Here is a 16,802-nt window from a genome sequence, read left to right on the forward strand (position 1 = left end):
AGGTTGGGGTTAGATTTAAAATCACATTTCAAGAAGATAAAATGCAGAAATGGGCGGGGTTTATGACTTTGTGGCTGTGGTAACTGGTGATGACAAGTGACGGTGGTGTGAAAAACCTAGTTCCGCATTCCATGGAATCAACCAACTTAAAAGCATTGAGTATCGCTATTTGTGTTGGATTTAAGTATCAAATCTAGTATACGCTGATCGATCTCCAGAGATTGATATCTGATCACAGGGTTTATCCAATTCTAAACGCCGCCTTTGAAATCAAGCGTCTCCTTGTGGGACCGCCCCCTTTCCTTTCTCCTCGGGAGCGCGGCATTGGAAAGAGAGGCGCCGTGCCCGCGCTTTACGTGTCTGGTTCGTGTGCTGACAGCCAGCTGTGCGATTAGAACGACAACAATCTCCGGGATTTGATAAATCCAGCCGTCAAACTCGACCCGTATTGTTTGGGAAGAACACGTTTAGTTGACAGTTATTTTTTTTATCGTCTAATTTATCCAGCTAAACAGCATTCCTCAAACATGAATCCGTCGTGTGGCAGATGTGGCACAATCGTGTACCCGACGGAAAAAGTGAATTGTCTGGACAAGGTAAGGAAAAAAACATTTGCAACCAAGCATTTGAATTCGCAGTCACCTGCTCCTGTTTGTGTATTATACATTCCATTATCAATACAATTTTCTTTAGCGTGTTTGTAAATGATTTGTGATGCCCGGGCAGGTAGGCTAACTAACATTCGCTAGATAGCACGTTACCTGTCTGTGTGGATGTGATTGTGAAAGACTAGTAACGTTAGCTAGCTTGCTCTTTGATTTGTTGAACGTTTAGCTAACTAACTAATTAGGTTTGCTAGCTGACCAGTCGTTTAAATTATCTGATTTTTAATTTTACATTTGCCACGTTGGATTTTCACAGATTTGAATTCTTGAACGAAGCGTTTCCTGTTTTCACCACAAACCAGCCAGTTTTAGCTTGCTGCGTTAACGTAAGGCTAGCAAGCTAACGTTATCAAAGACAGGAATGTGGTTAGCATTTCCATCAGCAGAACATCAGAGCAGTCAGTATCAGATTGTGATTGATGGCATACAACGATCAATTATGATTAACTAGTTTGCTGGTCACTAAAGATTAACTTCTACAACATTGCATTGTAAAATCTACCTTACTAGGTTAGTCCAAATTGAGGATTTCAGTTAATGTAACGTTACCAAGCTAGATGAAGAGATTAATTAGTATGTTCGTGCTTAAAGTTATTTAGCTGTTAGTTTCAGTTCTCCCCAAATCCAGAAATTAACATGTGTGATACTCTACCATCGCCAATTTCATAGCCAAAACTTCATTGTGTAATTTAAATCAGTGTCAATTTGACTCAAGCTAAGCATCTTGGTTTTTCAGGATGCTGTTTCCAAGTTGAAACAATAATCTGGGGTTGTTCAGTTGCAATAGAGTGCCTTATCAAAATCCAGTGTTTGCTAGCAGCTCACACAAGCTACCCCGGATAAGGAAGTGTAATCTATCAGGGTGTGTAAGATTGAAAACTCCAAGGGAACAGAGCCATGCTTCACACGTTCAGTGAAATTAACTTTTTTTTTGTCTATCACAACATCCATCTGTGTGGGCTTTGTGTGCATGCGTAGGCTAGCGTGTGTATTAGAAAACAATCACTGTACTATCGTAGTCTTGTCTGTTTAGTCTCTTGCCACTCAGTACTGCAGTAACACGTTCTGCTGCCAACTGAAACGACACTACCTTTACACGTCAATCAGGCTGAACCACACAATCCCTGTCCCCGCTTCTTTTTGCCCACCGGAAAGACCAAGGCTATAATAATCAAATATTCTCACGTGGTCCCTCTTCTTGTAATTTGAAGGTCTGTTACTTTTGCTGCCAGAGCGCACTGAGCACATTGCATTACTCTAGTGGAGGATGTGGGCGGGGTCACCTTTTGTGGCGAGAGAAGGATGCATTGACATTTCCTACACACTCTAGTCTAGTGATGCCGGGGGCAAGCTTCTAATTTGTCTAATGGGCATTGGGAAGGCCTTGTGGAGCCAATCGCCGTAAGTGGGTGTTAACTATTTGGGTCGATAGATGGAGCGTCTGGTGAGAGACGATATAGCACATTATCAGAGATGCCAATACTTGTCTACACTGCACGCCCATGGGTTTGATCTCGTCATACTCCCTGTTGTGCCAGAAGAAGGCCCTTGTTATTGTTGTCCATCGGGATGTAGATGAAATTGACAACCCTTGCCTTGGATTGAAATGTAGATCCCAAAATAAAACAATACCTTACACATTCGTGTAAACTATTTCTAGGTGTTGATGCTAGAAATCAGGTGAACTGAACACAAGCAGAACCGCAACCGTGTTCTCTGGAAAATCGTGCCGAAAGCAGCGCACATTCCGGCAGACAGACACTCCCATAAAAATGTGCTCTGTCAGAGGCCTGCTGTGCTGCCTGTCTCCCCCTCTGCGCTACACACAGGAGCAGAGCCTGCTACTCTGAGCCCAGGGAGCATCTGTCTGTCTTAGCTGCTATTCCGCATCAGCGCTCTCCTCCTCAGACACACGAAAACAACCTCCCTATTCCCCTCCTGGGCACCGGCTGCCCTTCTCGTTTGTTTAAACCAGACGAGGCCGGCCGCGAAGGGCGACAGTTTTTCCCCAGTCTGGTTCAGGTGAAGGTAGTCATGGCTGCAGCTTGCGGTTCCCTTGGCGACCGCTGAATACTTGCTTACCTGACAAACTGTCTTCTGGTGTAATGTATGGGGCTGTGCTGTGGAGAAGCTGGGCCACAGACTCTTGTTTGTCTGCCGCCCTGCATTTCATTATAGTGGGACAGGGCTGGGATCTGCAGGAGGAGGGGGCACCTGAGGATGAGGTGTAAAGACAGGAAGTGAATGTTATGTGAGACTAAAGTGAGTAGGCATACTCATCTGTCTTGCTTTCAATATGTGGATGTTACCTGTTAGTAATGCAGTACTATGCTTCAGAGTCCTCCTAGCTATCGAAGCAGATGAGTGCTGTTGAGGACCTGGAGCCTCGCTGAAAGGGTTATGTTAACTGCAGGAGGTGGGATTTTGCCAGATAGTAGGTTATTCATAACCGGAGTGCCGACTGTACACACTATGCAAAACTGGTTTAACCAAGCCTGGAAACATGGCCGTGTGCGTGTATTCCTATTTGAAAGACTGAATTTGTTTGACTGTGTGCAAGTACTAGACAGATGATGTGTTTCTGCGTTCTGAGAGTCTCTGTTATATTGATGGAATGATTTCCTGTGTGGGAGATTCTATACAGGTGCTCAGTATGTGTTTTCTACCCTGTGCCTTTGCGTGTGTCCGTCACTCGTACCTATACTTTTAATTTTATTTCGATGGACGTTCTCTTTCCCTATCCGCAACCCGTTCTGCAAGGACTCTTGCATGCTTTATCAATATTTCATTGTGACATACATACCACTATACGTCTGCTCTGTGGCTTCAAATGTGTGAGAGCAGCCCAGGCGGTGTGCCAGGAAGTAGAGTGAAGGCCTAGCAGGGAAGAAGCTCACAGATGAGTTCCTCTCCTCTTTGTAAAGCAGACCCCCCCCCAACACACACACACACCACACACACACACGTAGAGTAGGGAGAGAGAGAAACCTGTGATCTTCCTCAACTCTGGAAGAGGGGAAGCGAGCACATAAGGTCCTAAAGAAGAACAAAACAAAAGGTCTGTCTCCTGTCCCGGCTCAAATATCAGCTCTTAACATGCAAGGTAACATGTCGGAACGCAGCGATAAGCTAACTCGATAAAACGCTTTTTAAAAAGATCATAAAAGGTCACAGCCTTGGATTTTTGGTTTAGGACTTTCAGTTTTTCTAGATTACAGGCCGTAGCTTATTTTTCTCTGCGTAAATGCAGGGCAGAGGATTCAAAATAACAAGACTGGACAAAATGCAGCCATATAAAGCATGCGTAAATGGGCGAAGCAAGGCTCACCTCATCAGTGAGGTTCCTTCAAGGTGCGTTTTTAGATGATCAAATTGTGTGCCTTTTCATACATTTAAAAAAAAAGATATATATATGTGTATGTGTATATATATATATATATATATGTGTGTGTGTATGTGTGTATATATATATATATGTGTATGTGTGTATATATATATATATATATATGTGTATATATATATATGTGTGTATGTGTATATATATGTGTGTGTGTGTGTGTATGTATATATGTGTGTGTGTGTATGTATATATATATATATATATGTGTGTGTGTATGTATGTATATATATATATATGTGTGTATGTGTATATATATATATATGTGTGTATGTATATGTATGTATATGTGTATATATATATATATGTATATGTATGTATGTATGTATGTATATGTATGGTTAGGTCTAATCACATTCCAGATGTTATAAAATAGAGCCCTGGAGGATAAGATCAAGATTTTTTTGTGGCTCCAGCACAGCTGTCTGATGCTCTGTGTTCTATCAAGCAAACACTTATGATATGACCTTTCAGGAACAGAGCGGAGGGCCTCGTCTGTAATGCCCAGTGTATAGTATTAATCCATGACTGGGATTTTTCGGCCATTGCAATCCTTGGGTTGGGTCATTTTTTTTTTCTCTTGGGTTGCCTAAGTCCAAACTGTTTAAAAAATGTAATTACTTTGGTCAGTGTAAACTGAAACGAGTAAAAGTAAATTATATAAAGTATGTAGAAAAGATTATGGACCTATATAATTGGAAATGTGTAGAATTTCAGGAAATTTGCTTAGAATGCTAAATGAAGTTGTACGCCGCCAAGATGGGGAACCTCTAAAATATAATTGGGGGGGGCTCAACAATCTTCTACACCCCCCCTGACACACCCACCACCTTAAACCCCTTTTGATCCAGAAACATCTTTGCATCGCACACAGTCTTAGTTAGGTCATAGGTCAGAATGCAATCTGACTCTGAACCAACAGAGATACCACCACCATCGTTTTAAGAGAAGCTGAGAGGTCAAACCCGACTCCTCCGCTGTAGCTGAATCATGTCCACTCCCCCCGCTCACCATCATCTTGGCTGATGCAGTCACACCCCCACAGGAACAAGCCTCATCATGTACTGTTGCTCTGCAAAAAAACATATGCAAACCCCCCCCTCCCCAAATAGCCCCCTCTTGGCTATCTCATCAGGATCAACAGTGCCAACTCTCTGCACGCTAGTCTGCCTACCGCCTGTCAGCACTGACTGGACCGTTCTACATACACTGTTCATACCAGGCTCATTCAAATACACGGCGTCAACGACTAACACTGATCTGTCAGTTGATCTTATTCAAATAGGCCTTTCTGATACTGTCTGATCAGACAAAGTCATGTAATTCACTGGTAGTGTTTCGAAATGGTTTCCCACTGAAATGAGATTAGGCCATTTTTAAACGGGCTGGCAAAATGTGGAGGGATTATATTTAACAGCTGATTCATGTTGTCTGAGTTTTTTTTTTTCTTCTTTCTCCAGCCAGTCGCCTCCATTTGTGACTCCGATCAGGGTCCATGGTGGAGTCACGTCACCTGAGGTTCTGTGCTCTGTATGTGTGTCTATGGAACTGGGACACCCGTTGCTCTCAATACTATGGCTCTATTAATAGGAGTACAGAGCGATTTCTGATTCTCCTGTTCTCTGTGTGTGAGATGGAGGATTTAAGAGGAGACTGTGGAAAAGGGACCGTTCAGACGAAGTGTAAATGTACAGTTCAAGCTGGGTGTGTGTGCTTCCTGTCCAGAAACATGCGAGTCCACATTCTACCAAAATGCTCTGAGTTTGTCTCCAGCTCTCCACAGTCAGGGATTTCAGAATGGTTTGGTGCCTCTGTCTGTTTAAGCACACTACAGCAAAATCCACGCACACCACAAGTGGTCTGTGGACGAGTGTTAAGTGCATACTTTAGCGAGTGCTGTGGTTTTCCCGCTGGCCAAAATAAGAGGTTGACTGTGGTAAAAGCGACTGCATCAAGTAGGTCAATAATTAACCGTGGGCTTCAATGAGTTAGTGTAGCGTTTCCCAAACTCGGCGCGCGTTTTGGTTTTCGCCCCCGAGCGCAACGCAGCTGATTTCAAATGATCAACGCTGGATGATTGGTTGATTTTTATTTGAGTCAGCTGTGTAGTGCTAGGGCAAAAACCCAAACGTGTGCACCCCTTAGTGTCCCGGGGACCCAGTTTGGGAAACCCTGAGTTGGTGGCAGCCAGATGTGGGCTCACTGAGGCAACACACAGTCTGTGTGTGTGTGTGTGTGTGTGTGAGAGAGAGAGAGAGACTGAAAACCTTGTGAGTCTAGTAGTGTCTCTATCGGATGTGCACACAGCCAGACAGCGTGTCTGGAGTGCCTCCTATAGCCTGGGGTCTGTCCATACTGGCCGGGGTCTGAGGGATCGTTAGGCTGCCTGAGCACGTTTACAACATGTAGCCCTGGACCCCGGAGCTGTGCTGATTCAGGGAGACAGTCCTGCTTTTTACAGGGTTAGATTTTCTCTGGCTCCGTGTCTGCAGTGTCCCGGGTCTCTTACTGACTGCCAGATCCTACCTCTCAGCACTGACCCAGGCCCCGGCCGGGTTTTTCTGGAATCTGAACTCTGACCGTCTCATCTCGTTCTAAATGAATCTCTCCTGGTCTCTCTCAGTAGTGTGTTAGCCCCAGAGACGTTCACGGGATCTGGGGGAGAAGGGGGGGGGGGGTCCTGACCTGGTGGAATGTGGGTTAGCAGGTCTGGTGAATACCGGTATTTTTTTTTGGACACGGCTGCAGTCCAAGCCTGTTCTCTATGGAGCTGGAATTCACCCAAGGTCAATATTGAGTTTACCCAGGTAAACACCGGATCAAAGTCCTCTGCTGCCGTTCAGCTCACCTTTACCCCTCCGCTTGAAGGCATTAGCACCCGCAGACACACACTCCTCTATTGGCTCTCCCTCTGTTCCATTTGTTTATCCATCGCTTCTCCATAACACACATTAGGATTACAGATTAGGGGTGATGCCCCTAGGGAATGTAGAGAGTATGGTAACGGAGAGAGACTGGAGTTGAGACATCAGATTGGGATGAATATTTAGACAGGTGGACAGACTAAAAATGGCCACCGCATCTGGAAAAAGCTGAGGCCTAGATTTAGTGGAAATGGAAACTTCCCACACGGTGGTTATATTTGAACAGTCAGCGATTTGACATGGCAGAGCCACAGAGAGGGAGAGGCGAAGACGATGCATCCGCCAGTGGGTCCTATCTCTCTGACTGGGCCTGTGTGTTTGGGGTATAGGTTTGGCCCAGTGTTGCTGGCTGGCTCTGGATCAGAGCTCCATTGACCAGGGCTCAGGGCCGGTGTCCAGAATGAGCCCACTCCTTTGTCTGCCTCAGCCCGGCTCTGCTGGTCAGCAGCTTCACACACACAGCCCTGGGTGGTCCGTCCGTAAAGGCCAGTGTGAGAACACACCAGACCAGACTAGAATTCTGAAAAGGTATCAGAGCGAATGGGGGGTCATGGATTTAAGCCAAATGCTTTTGTCCTGTAGTGGATTAACTGCATCCAGGAAACCCTGCTATATGTTCTGGAAACACTCCTTGTTCTACAGTCCTCCCCTCGTCACTGTGGTTGTCTTCTCTGTTCCATAGTGTTTTAATGTGTATCCACGGCTGTCATGGTGGACATCCTGACCCTCTCCGGACAGCGAGGAGAGAAGATGATTTATAGTGTGCTATATCAATATTATAATATTATAATAATTAGTAGTGTGCTGCATGATTTTATTTTCCCCCAGCCTGTATCACTGTAGAACACACAGGGACCTGGTGGATACCCCCAGCCTGTATCACCGTAGAACACACAGGGACCTGGTGGATACCCCCAGCCTGTATCACCGTAGAACACACAGGGACCTGGTGGATACCCCCAGCCTGTATCACCGTAGAACACACAGGGACCTGGTGGATACCCCCAGCCTGTATCACCGTAGAACACACAGGGACCTGGTGGATACCCCCAGCCTGTATCACCGTAGAACACACAGGGACCTGGTGGATACCCCAGCCCGTATCACCGTAGAACACACAGGGACCTGGTGGATACCCCCAGCCCGTATCACCGTAGAACACACAGGGACCTGGTGGATACCCCCAGCCTGTATCACCGTAGAACACACAGGGACCTGGTGGATACCCCCAGCCTGTATCACCGTAGAACACACAGGGACCTGGTGGATACCCCCAGCCGTAATGCCCTTTTCCCACCACAGGAACACTGCACGATTTACTGTGTGTTTGAATGGTTGTATGTTTGCTGTGTGTCTGCTTCAGTGGGCTGACTTATGTGTGTGTGTGTAGGCGAGTAGTGGAGAATGTTTAGTGAAAGAAAGACAGGAAAAGGGGATGGCTGAATAGAGAATACCCCAGAGCCATGTTAATATGGACTGTGTCTTTCTCTTTCTTCCTCCCTCTCTCTTTTGCCTTCCCTTGACAGCAGGAACGGCCAGATCATTGCCTCACTCCCTGGCGTTGCTCTCATCCACCCCTCCCTCCCTTCGCTCTCTCCCTCCTTTCATGCTCCTTCCTCTATCCCTCCAGCCTCCCTCCCTCGGCCCCCCTCTGAACCCTCAGGCCACAGATCAGCCTGCTGTCGAGAGGGGGGGGGGTGTGAGACTAAGAAGGATAGGGCTGTTGTGAATATGGTTAGAGGGAGAGAAGCAGACCCAGGCTTGCAGAGATGGACAGATGGACAGAAAGGAAGAGAAAGAGAGGGTCAAATCAACCCGAACACGGGTCTTTTCCAGCAGTCAGTCATCCCATCAGGAGAGCTCAATGTGCTCTGTTGGCAGTGTTGCGTATGGCTATGGGTGAATAGGGTCAGGGCCGGGGAACTGGTTCAATCACTAGATGTGTGTGTGTGTGTGTGTGTGTGAGACGCGTGTGTATTTCTGAGTGACGTTAGATCTCCACACAAGGCCAGGAATATCAAGGGGTCGCGACTTTGAAGCCCTGATTACGCTGCCAACTAGGTTAACAACCTTTTTTTTCAGGACATTTGGCTCTTCGTTAAACACCGTGTTTATCCACAGCTGTTTTGCATCATTGTGCAACCTCTTCAGAGAGTGGCTGACCGTTTTCACAGTGGCGTCAGTGGAATACGAAGACGGTGTGCTGGATGACTTTCCAACGGCACACGACTGCCTCTCCATCCACCATGGCAGGACGTTCTTACAGGCTGCTCAAACGAGCAGGTTTCATCACTCAAACGTGATCGAAACTGTTCAGGGGATCCTCAATGCTGCTTTGTTCTATGAGGGAGATTACTTTTACAGAACACGGGTGCTTAGTCGGCGGGTGGGCTGCCATGGTGGACGTTGGCCGTTCTCTCAAAGTGGATGTGGCTCTGTGCTCTAAACGGTGTCTAGTCAGCCGCTGGGCTTCACGCGTGGGTTTTTGCAAACATGCTCGCCTCAGTCTCTCTCGCTCTCTTTCCGCGCACACCACACAGCCACACGTCCCCCTGACATGGCTTATAAATAACCACCGTGTAGGGACTTCCAGAGGAAGTTGTCTGGTGACCCTTAACCACTTTTGCGCCTCGACAAACAGACCTCTCTTTCTCCATTCTCCCTCTTTCCTCCAGCTAAAAAGATGGTTATGGCCTTATTCATCCAAATATGGCACTTCCTGGTGTTAATATGCTGTGTGGTTTAGGTCCTCCATGCTAGCATTGAGAACAGTGAAGCAAATATCTAATCTCCCCCTTTTCTCTCTCTCTCTCTCTCTCTCTGACAGTACTGGCACAAAGGATGCTTCAGCTGTGAGATCTGCAAAATGACTCTAAACATGAAGAATTACAAAGGCTTTGAAAAGAGACCATACTGCAATGCGTAAGTATTCCCCAAATCTGTCTGTCTGTGTGTTTGAGAAACGTAATAGACGTTCACAAAAGGCTCAGGTCTTCATCCCTCGTACCAAACAGAAGTGGCCGATTTAGCCTATTGCAGAAGACTGGTCCAGAGACTGACCCAAGGTGCTGTGTGTACTTCAGAGCAGTGTAGAGGCTCCCTTCCCTATCTCCTTGTCTCCATTTGTGTCTCTGGCTCACCAAAGAGAAGGGCTGTGTGTGGTGTGGAAAAGAGCACGCTTTACACCCCCTTCACACACACCCTCCTTCTCTGGGGGTCAACAAGAGAAATTCCAGAAGTTCCTCAGTAGTGACACACACCAGCCAACTCATGCTACACACACACACACACACACACACACACTCAAGCCCACGCTCCCACGGCTGGTTAGGAATCCTTGGAATCCCCCTTTCTCCGCTCCAGTCATTTTTGCCTCTTCTCACTGTGTGTGTTTGGGGAAAGAAGGCGTGGCTTCATGTTCTGTTCATGTACACACAGTTAGTTCCTTTCCCTCGCGTACACACAGTTAGTTCTTTCCCTCGCGTACACACAGTTAGTTCTTTCCCTCGCGTACACACAGTTAGTTCCTTCCCTCGCGTACACACAGTTAGTTCCTTCCCTCGCGTACACACAGTTAGTTCCTTCCCTCGCGTACACACTGTTAGTTCCTGCCCTCGCGTACACACTGTTAGTTCCTGCCCTCGCGTACACACTGTTAGTTCCTGCCCTCGCGTACACACTGTTAGTTCCTGCCCTCGCGTACACACTGTTAGTTCCCGCTTCCCTCGCGTACACACTGTCAGTTTGCCCGCTTCCCTCGCGTACACACTGTTAGATCCATGCATTTACTTAATATATACATGCCTGGCTAGGAAAACACAAACTCTATTTTACTAATGTTACGCCCTTGCAACCTTCTCCGCCGCTTCTCAATATGTTCGTCCCTCTGCCCAGAATCCAACCAGGAACGCGCACACACACGTTCATTTCCCTCTGCCCAGAATCCAACCAGGAACGCGCACACACACGTTCATTTCCCTCTGCCCAGAATCCAACCAGGAACGCGCACACACACGTTCATTTCCCTCTGCCCAGAATCCAACCAGGAACGCGCACACACACGTTCATTTCCCTCTGCCCAGAATCCAACCAGGAACGCGCACACACACGTTCATTTCCCTCTGCCCAGAATCCAACCAGGAACGCGCACACACACGTTCATTTCCCTCTGCCCAGAATCCAACCAGGAACGCGCACACACACGTTCATTTCCCTCTGCCCAGAATCCAACCAGGAACGCGCACACACACGTTCATTTCCCTCTGCCCAGAATCCAACCAGGAACGCGCACACACACACGTTCATTTTGAATACTGGAGAGTAGGGATTTTCCCATGAACTTCCTACTTCTCTAGTCGCTGTTAGATCCCGATCTTTCAGAGAGATCATGCGGCTTTGCCTTTAGCAGGATAATCTCTACTCTCTCCTCAGACCTCCATTCTCCCTATCCCTCCTTCAGGAAGCAGGCCCCTCCAGACTGTGTATTGCTCTTCTTTCCGTTTGTGTAAATCCCTATCCGTTAGAGTAAACCCCATCAGCGGAGGAGACTCCCTCTCCAGGGAAGGAATGCTGGCTCCAACTCCACTCTGTGTTGTGGTTTTACTGTGGTAAACTATGCTATCATCACTGTTTTATATCAGTCTGCAGCTGATAGACGCCTGTTTGTTTTCACTGAACGCTGCCCACCCACAGCTGGGCTGAGAATCCCTGTGCCCTGATTAGTTGGCCAGCTCACAGGGGGATTGCAGGAGATTTAGGAGGACGGACAGATTGGACGTTTTTCTTGACGATTTGTTTCCATGGAGTTTGAGAGAGAGAGAGAGCGCGCCTTGGGCAAGCTACTGTCATACCGTTGTTGTTCTCATGACCCCTGGATTCATAAACGCTGCAAACAAACTTTTTAATTGTATCAATAGTGTTTATAGAGGCAGTTTCACCTTGACCAGTCCCACCATGTTCTATAGCAGGCAAATTCAAATCTGGACCTCCCAAGTCACTTCCATTGTTGATTAGGCCTGGGAACTGCCAGAGACCTTTTACATACCTTACATTTACCTTACCATGCGATGTTATCACTGTACTTAGGTGCCCGTACGATATGCAATACGACGCACGATTCTATTTGCATTGCGATTCAATACCGATTTTGGTGTTCCAAAAATATTGTTCTGTGTATGTCTGCTGCAGAGAGGGGGAAAGAGAGAGCATGGGAAAATGACTTTTGATCAGTCATGGAAATAAAAGTGCTGGAAACATGTTCGCTCGCTGTTTAAAAAGACGGAGAACGAGCTATTGGATGGAAATGACCGGCGTTTTGGGCGCAGGCACAGCCGAGTAGCACTAGCTAACCCCGCCTTTATTGTCTTTATATTTACAAATCGATACTTTGAGTCAAAGTACTACAGCTGATTATCAGTCTTCCCCCTCTTATCGGTGACTGCGACACCAGGTGGGTGCAATGAAATATCAGGACGGGTAGAACAGACACCCAGCAGTACCCCGGACCTCCAGGCTCAGATTTGAATAGCCCTCTTCTCTAGTAACACAATAGGAAGGTTTTACTTTCAAATTGTGTGCAACTGTATCGTTAATGAATAACAGAAGTCAACACAAGCCTTTCTTTCAGAGAGAATGACATAATCCCAGCGTTGTCGCAGCACGGGTACTTTCCACAGTTTGCCCAAGTGCTCAGTGCCAGGTCTTGATAGAAACTGATTTGGAATAAGAACCCAGTCCGTGAAATATCTCAGCCAGACATGTTTTAACATTTTACACTCTGTCTAATGGCTTCTGTCGCTCTCCCTGTGTGGATGTCAGTCGGACTAGAATTTACAACGGCTCGGTCTTGGCAGAACACGGAGCTGTCTACACCAGCTCAGTCCCTCAGGTAAAAGCCTACTACCATATATCTGCTCTATAGTACTCTGCCCCAGCCTACCTCAGAGTAGCTGCCATTGATGTTTTGTCTAACCATGATCGAGGGCCACATCAGGTATTCTCATCCCATTTAAGGGTTAGGCTAATTACTTTTGCATTGGGGGTAAACTGATCCTAGATCAGCTACTTTGTCCTTTGAGTGCCCCCCTATGGACAGGAGTGGGTGTGGCCTTCCAGAAAGTTCTTTTTCCACCCGCTCCTAGTTCCACTATGCTAATAACCCTCACTCTCTGCTCAGTAGTGGGTTCGTTCCTGTTCTATCATGTTGACTGCTACAGAGCAGTAGTGTGTGTGTGCTTGTGGCTGTCATTGATAGCAGAGGGAGGTAGTGTGTGACTCCTAACCTTGTTACACTGCAGCCTGACAGATGAGTGACTATACAGGCATTACATAGCCTTCATGCGCATTGCACACCCATTCTTGGTTGACTAACTTTGTGGGGATCACACAATTCAGTCCCGTTCAAAATCCTATCTTCCCTAACCTTAACCCTAACCTTAACCTAGCTCTTAACCCCAATTCTAACACTAGTTATAACCTTAACCCTAAACCCCCTAGACATAGCATTTGACCTTGTGGGGACTAACAAAATGTTCCCAATTTTTGTTTGTTTACTATTCTCGTGGGGACTTCTGGAACAAACAAGTATAGTTAAACTCGTCCACACACATACTACGCACCAATACCAGCTCAAACACACAATGAGTATCAGGTATCTGTGTGCCAGCTGCACACTCGTCTCTCTGTTCCATGCTAATGCAGCCTAAAGCACAAAGACGCTCTGTAGAGCACACGCTGGCCACCGCCGCAAACCAACCAGACACACCCGTATCCCCAAATAAAACCTACAAATAATCTGTTTACCCAAGCCACCCAGTCACACTCCTACTGCTCTAAAGAACAGCACTGCAGGTTACAACAGGATGCTGTTACCAAAAGGTAACGCATGACAATGGCAAACTGAGGCTTCAGCTCTCTCAGCCTGACCTGAGCTGCCACTAGCACAGCCAACCGCTACATTTGAATGGAATCTGATAGCAGCACTCTCTCTGCCTTTTCAGGAACGTGTGTGTTTGAGCATACGCGGGCCTGTGTGTGCTTGCGTGCTCGAGCGCAAGGAGGGTTGCAGGAAGCCTAGCCGTTCGAGGGTTTCCAGTTCGAATCCTGGGTCCGACAGGAAAAAATCGTCCAGGAAGTGAGCTGGCAACCAGAAGGTTGCTGCTGTCAAATCCTAGATGCCTTTGCCTGCCCTTAACCCCCACACAACAACAGCTCCCTGGTTGCTCAGTGTGGCAGCCCCCCAACACCTCTCCAACAAACCTGTATGTGTGTCTTTCGGAGGGGTTGGGTTAAAAGCGGAAGTCAAATTTTGGTTGGTCCTCGTGTGCAATTGGCCAAGAAAGTAATCTTAATATCACACAGTGCCTGTAAAGTGCTCTGTTCAGCACTTTCACAATACTCTGGGCTCACACTCCCTCTCTGCTGTTTGAGCTGTGTGTGGGTTTAAAAGTGCTTGTTAATTAGTTTCTCATTCCTGGTAGTAGATAATTGCACCGCGTTCTTCAGAAGGCCTCATTGTTTGAGGCTTTGAGCTCGTCCATCTCTCTACATCAGTTTAAATGGAAATTCAATGTGTTTACCAAGTCGTCAAGGAAACACAAAACATATTACCTAACTGGGATACCCCGAGGCATGGAGAGGGGGGAGATTGAGGTCGTCCCACCCCCTGGGGCATGCTGGGTAGTGGAGTCCATATGAGCAGCTAGATTCAGTGGAGTTTTTTTTTATTTCTCTCCATGTTGACCTGAACCTCGTTGTGCTTCTCGCTGCCTTCAGGACAACTGAGTGAACTGGCAGGCAGCATAAGGAGGAGTGCAGCTGAGTTTAGCAGGAAAAGCTCTGGTGTATAAAAACATACGTGTACGCATCGCTTGCATCGCTTACACAGATCAGGAATCAATAAGCACGTCTGCAGTGCTGGGCTTTTGGAGTTGTGTCCGGTGTGTATGTAGAATGCGTTTGGGTCTGTGAAGCATGTGTTTGAGGCAGAGCGTTTTTCAAGGGCAGTGGGAGGTGGGACTGACTGGCTCGGTTCCGTGTGTGTGTGGTTGACCAGACCAGAAATCCCCCAAAAACCCATTCAAGAAGAGCTTTGTGTTCATGCTCCGGTGGAGGAGAACACCATGACAATTTTCTCTGCGACTGTGCTTCCCCCTGGCCCTCTCTCTTTCCCTCTTTCTGTGTTGCGTTCTGTTACTCTACCTGTTGTCCTCCATGGGGGGGTCCCACACCTGCTATGACTCAACCAGGCATGTAGTAACCTTGAAAGAAACAGCTCCCCACAACCCATACCCCCCCTGCCAGTCACGTCTGTTGACGGTGACAGGAGACCCATACCCCCCTGCCAGTCACCTCTGTTGACGGTGACAGGAGACCCATACCCCCTGCCATCACCGTTGAACAACAGTGCTGTTGACGGTGACAGGAGACCCATACCCCCCTGCCAGTCACCTCTGTTGATGGTGACAGGAGACCCATACCCCTGATTGGTGGAGCCCCCTGCCAGTCACCTCTGTTGATGGTGACAGGAGACCCATACCCCCCTGCCAGTCACCACTGTTTATGGTGACAGGAGACCCATACCCCCCTGCCAGTCACCTCTGTTGACGGTGACAGGAGACCCATACCCCCCTGCCAGTCACGTCTGTTGACGGTGACAGGAGACCCATACCCCCCTGCCAGTCACGTCTGTTGACGGTGACAGGAGACCCATACCCCCCTGCCAGTCACCTCTGTTGACGGTGACAGGAGACCCATACCCCCCTGCCAGTCACCTCTGTTGACGGTGACAGGAGACCCATACCCCCCTGCCAGTCACGTCTGTTGACGGTGACAGGAGACCCATACCCCCCTGCCAGTCACCTCTGTTGACGGTGACAGGAGACCCTTAGAAACAGACTTTTTGTGTTCTGTTAGAGATGTCATCTGTCTGCAGGGCTTCCTAATTCACACTGGAGACAAACTTTAACAATGACTGAGGTTTATTTGAACTGCCGTGCTTTTCTTAAAATTCTAGCCCCCTTAAAGTCCAATCTGGACCTCAAAGCCAGTTCCGTTGCTTTTTAAAAATAATTCCCCTCTTACCAGGGACTGACTGATTTACCCCTTTTATAGACCAGGGGTCCCGAAAAAAGCTTTTGGGGGGCGTCGTGAGTGTGAATCTGAATGGATCAAATACAAAGTGCAAAGCTGTCAAGGCAAAGGGTGGCTACTTTGAAGAATCTCAAATATAAAATATATTTTGATTTGTTGAACACTTTTTTTTTTGCATACTACATGATTCCATATGTGTTATTTCATAGCTGTGATGTCTTCACTATTATTCTACAATGTAGAAAATAGTCAAAATAAAGAAAAACCCTGGAATGAGTAGGTGTTCTAAAACCTTTGACCGGTAGTGTATATTATCCACATAAAATACAGATTAGCAATCTGCTACTGCAATAAGGCTCCTTAGCGATTTCATTGATCGTTTTCCTGTTCCAGATAGGCCTGGTTTGGGTGGGTTGTCATTATATACCTCAGTGGGTGGTATTGGCTGTACGTCTAAGTCTAGCTGTAACGTCACACAACCTTCAATACTTATGCGATGAAGGTGTAACATCCTGGCAAATGAATGACGGTGTTTGTGAGGAAGAGAGGCTACAGACGGATCATGAATTCTATCTGATCCTGTAAACCCCCCCCCCCGCTGCATACAGGTAGGCTGTATGATCCTGCTTGGCCTGGACTCCAGGGAAGTGACCTGATATCTCTCGTTCGTATTGGCTGCTAACATGAATGACTTTCAGTTCCAAACGCAGGCTTAAAACTCAGTTT

At 47.2% G+C, this 16,802-nt stretch overlaps 1 protein-coding gene across 2 annotated transcripts in view; it reads left to right on the top strand.

The window, feature by feature from the left end:
* Positions 1-166: 166 nt before the first annotated feature.
* Positions 167-16,802, top strand: part of LOC106607249 (LIM and SH3 domain protein 1) — a 33,845-nt gene continuing 17,209 nt past the window's right edge. The window contains exons 1-2 of one of the 2 annotated variants that reach the window (XM_014204028.2): positions 167-596; positions 9,814-9,908. In XM_014204028.2, coding sequence (XP_014059503.1) covers positions 528-596; positions 9,814-9,908 — 164 coding nt within the window. In that variant the 5' untranslated portion in view covers positions 167-527. Of the gene's footprint in view, positions 597-9,813; positions 9,909-12,610; positions 12,874-16,802 lie in introns of those variants that run through there. The other variant, XM_045720602.1, reaches the window with a different exon arrangement.

This window comes from Salmo salar, chromosome ssa06 (genome assembly GCF_905237065.1).
Source record: "Salmo salar chromosome ssa06, Ssal_v3.1, whole genome shotgun sequence".
Classification (NCBI taxonomy): Eukaryota; Metazoa; Chordata; class Actinopteri; order Salmoniformes; family Salmonidae; genus Salmo; species Salmo salar.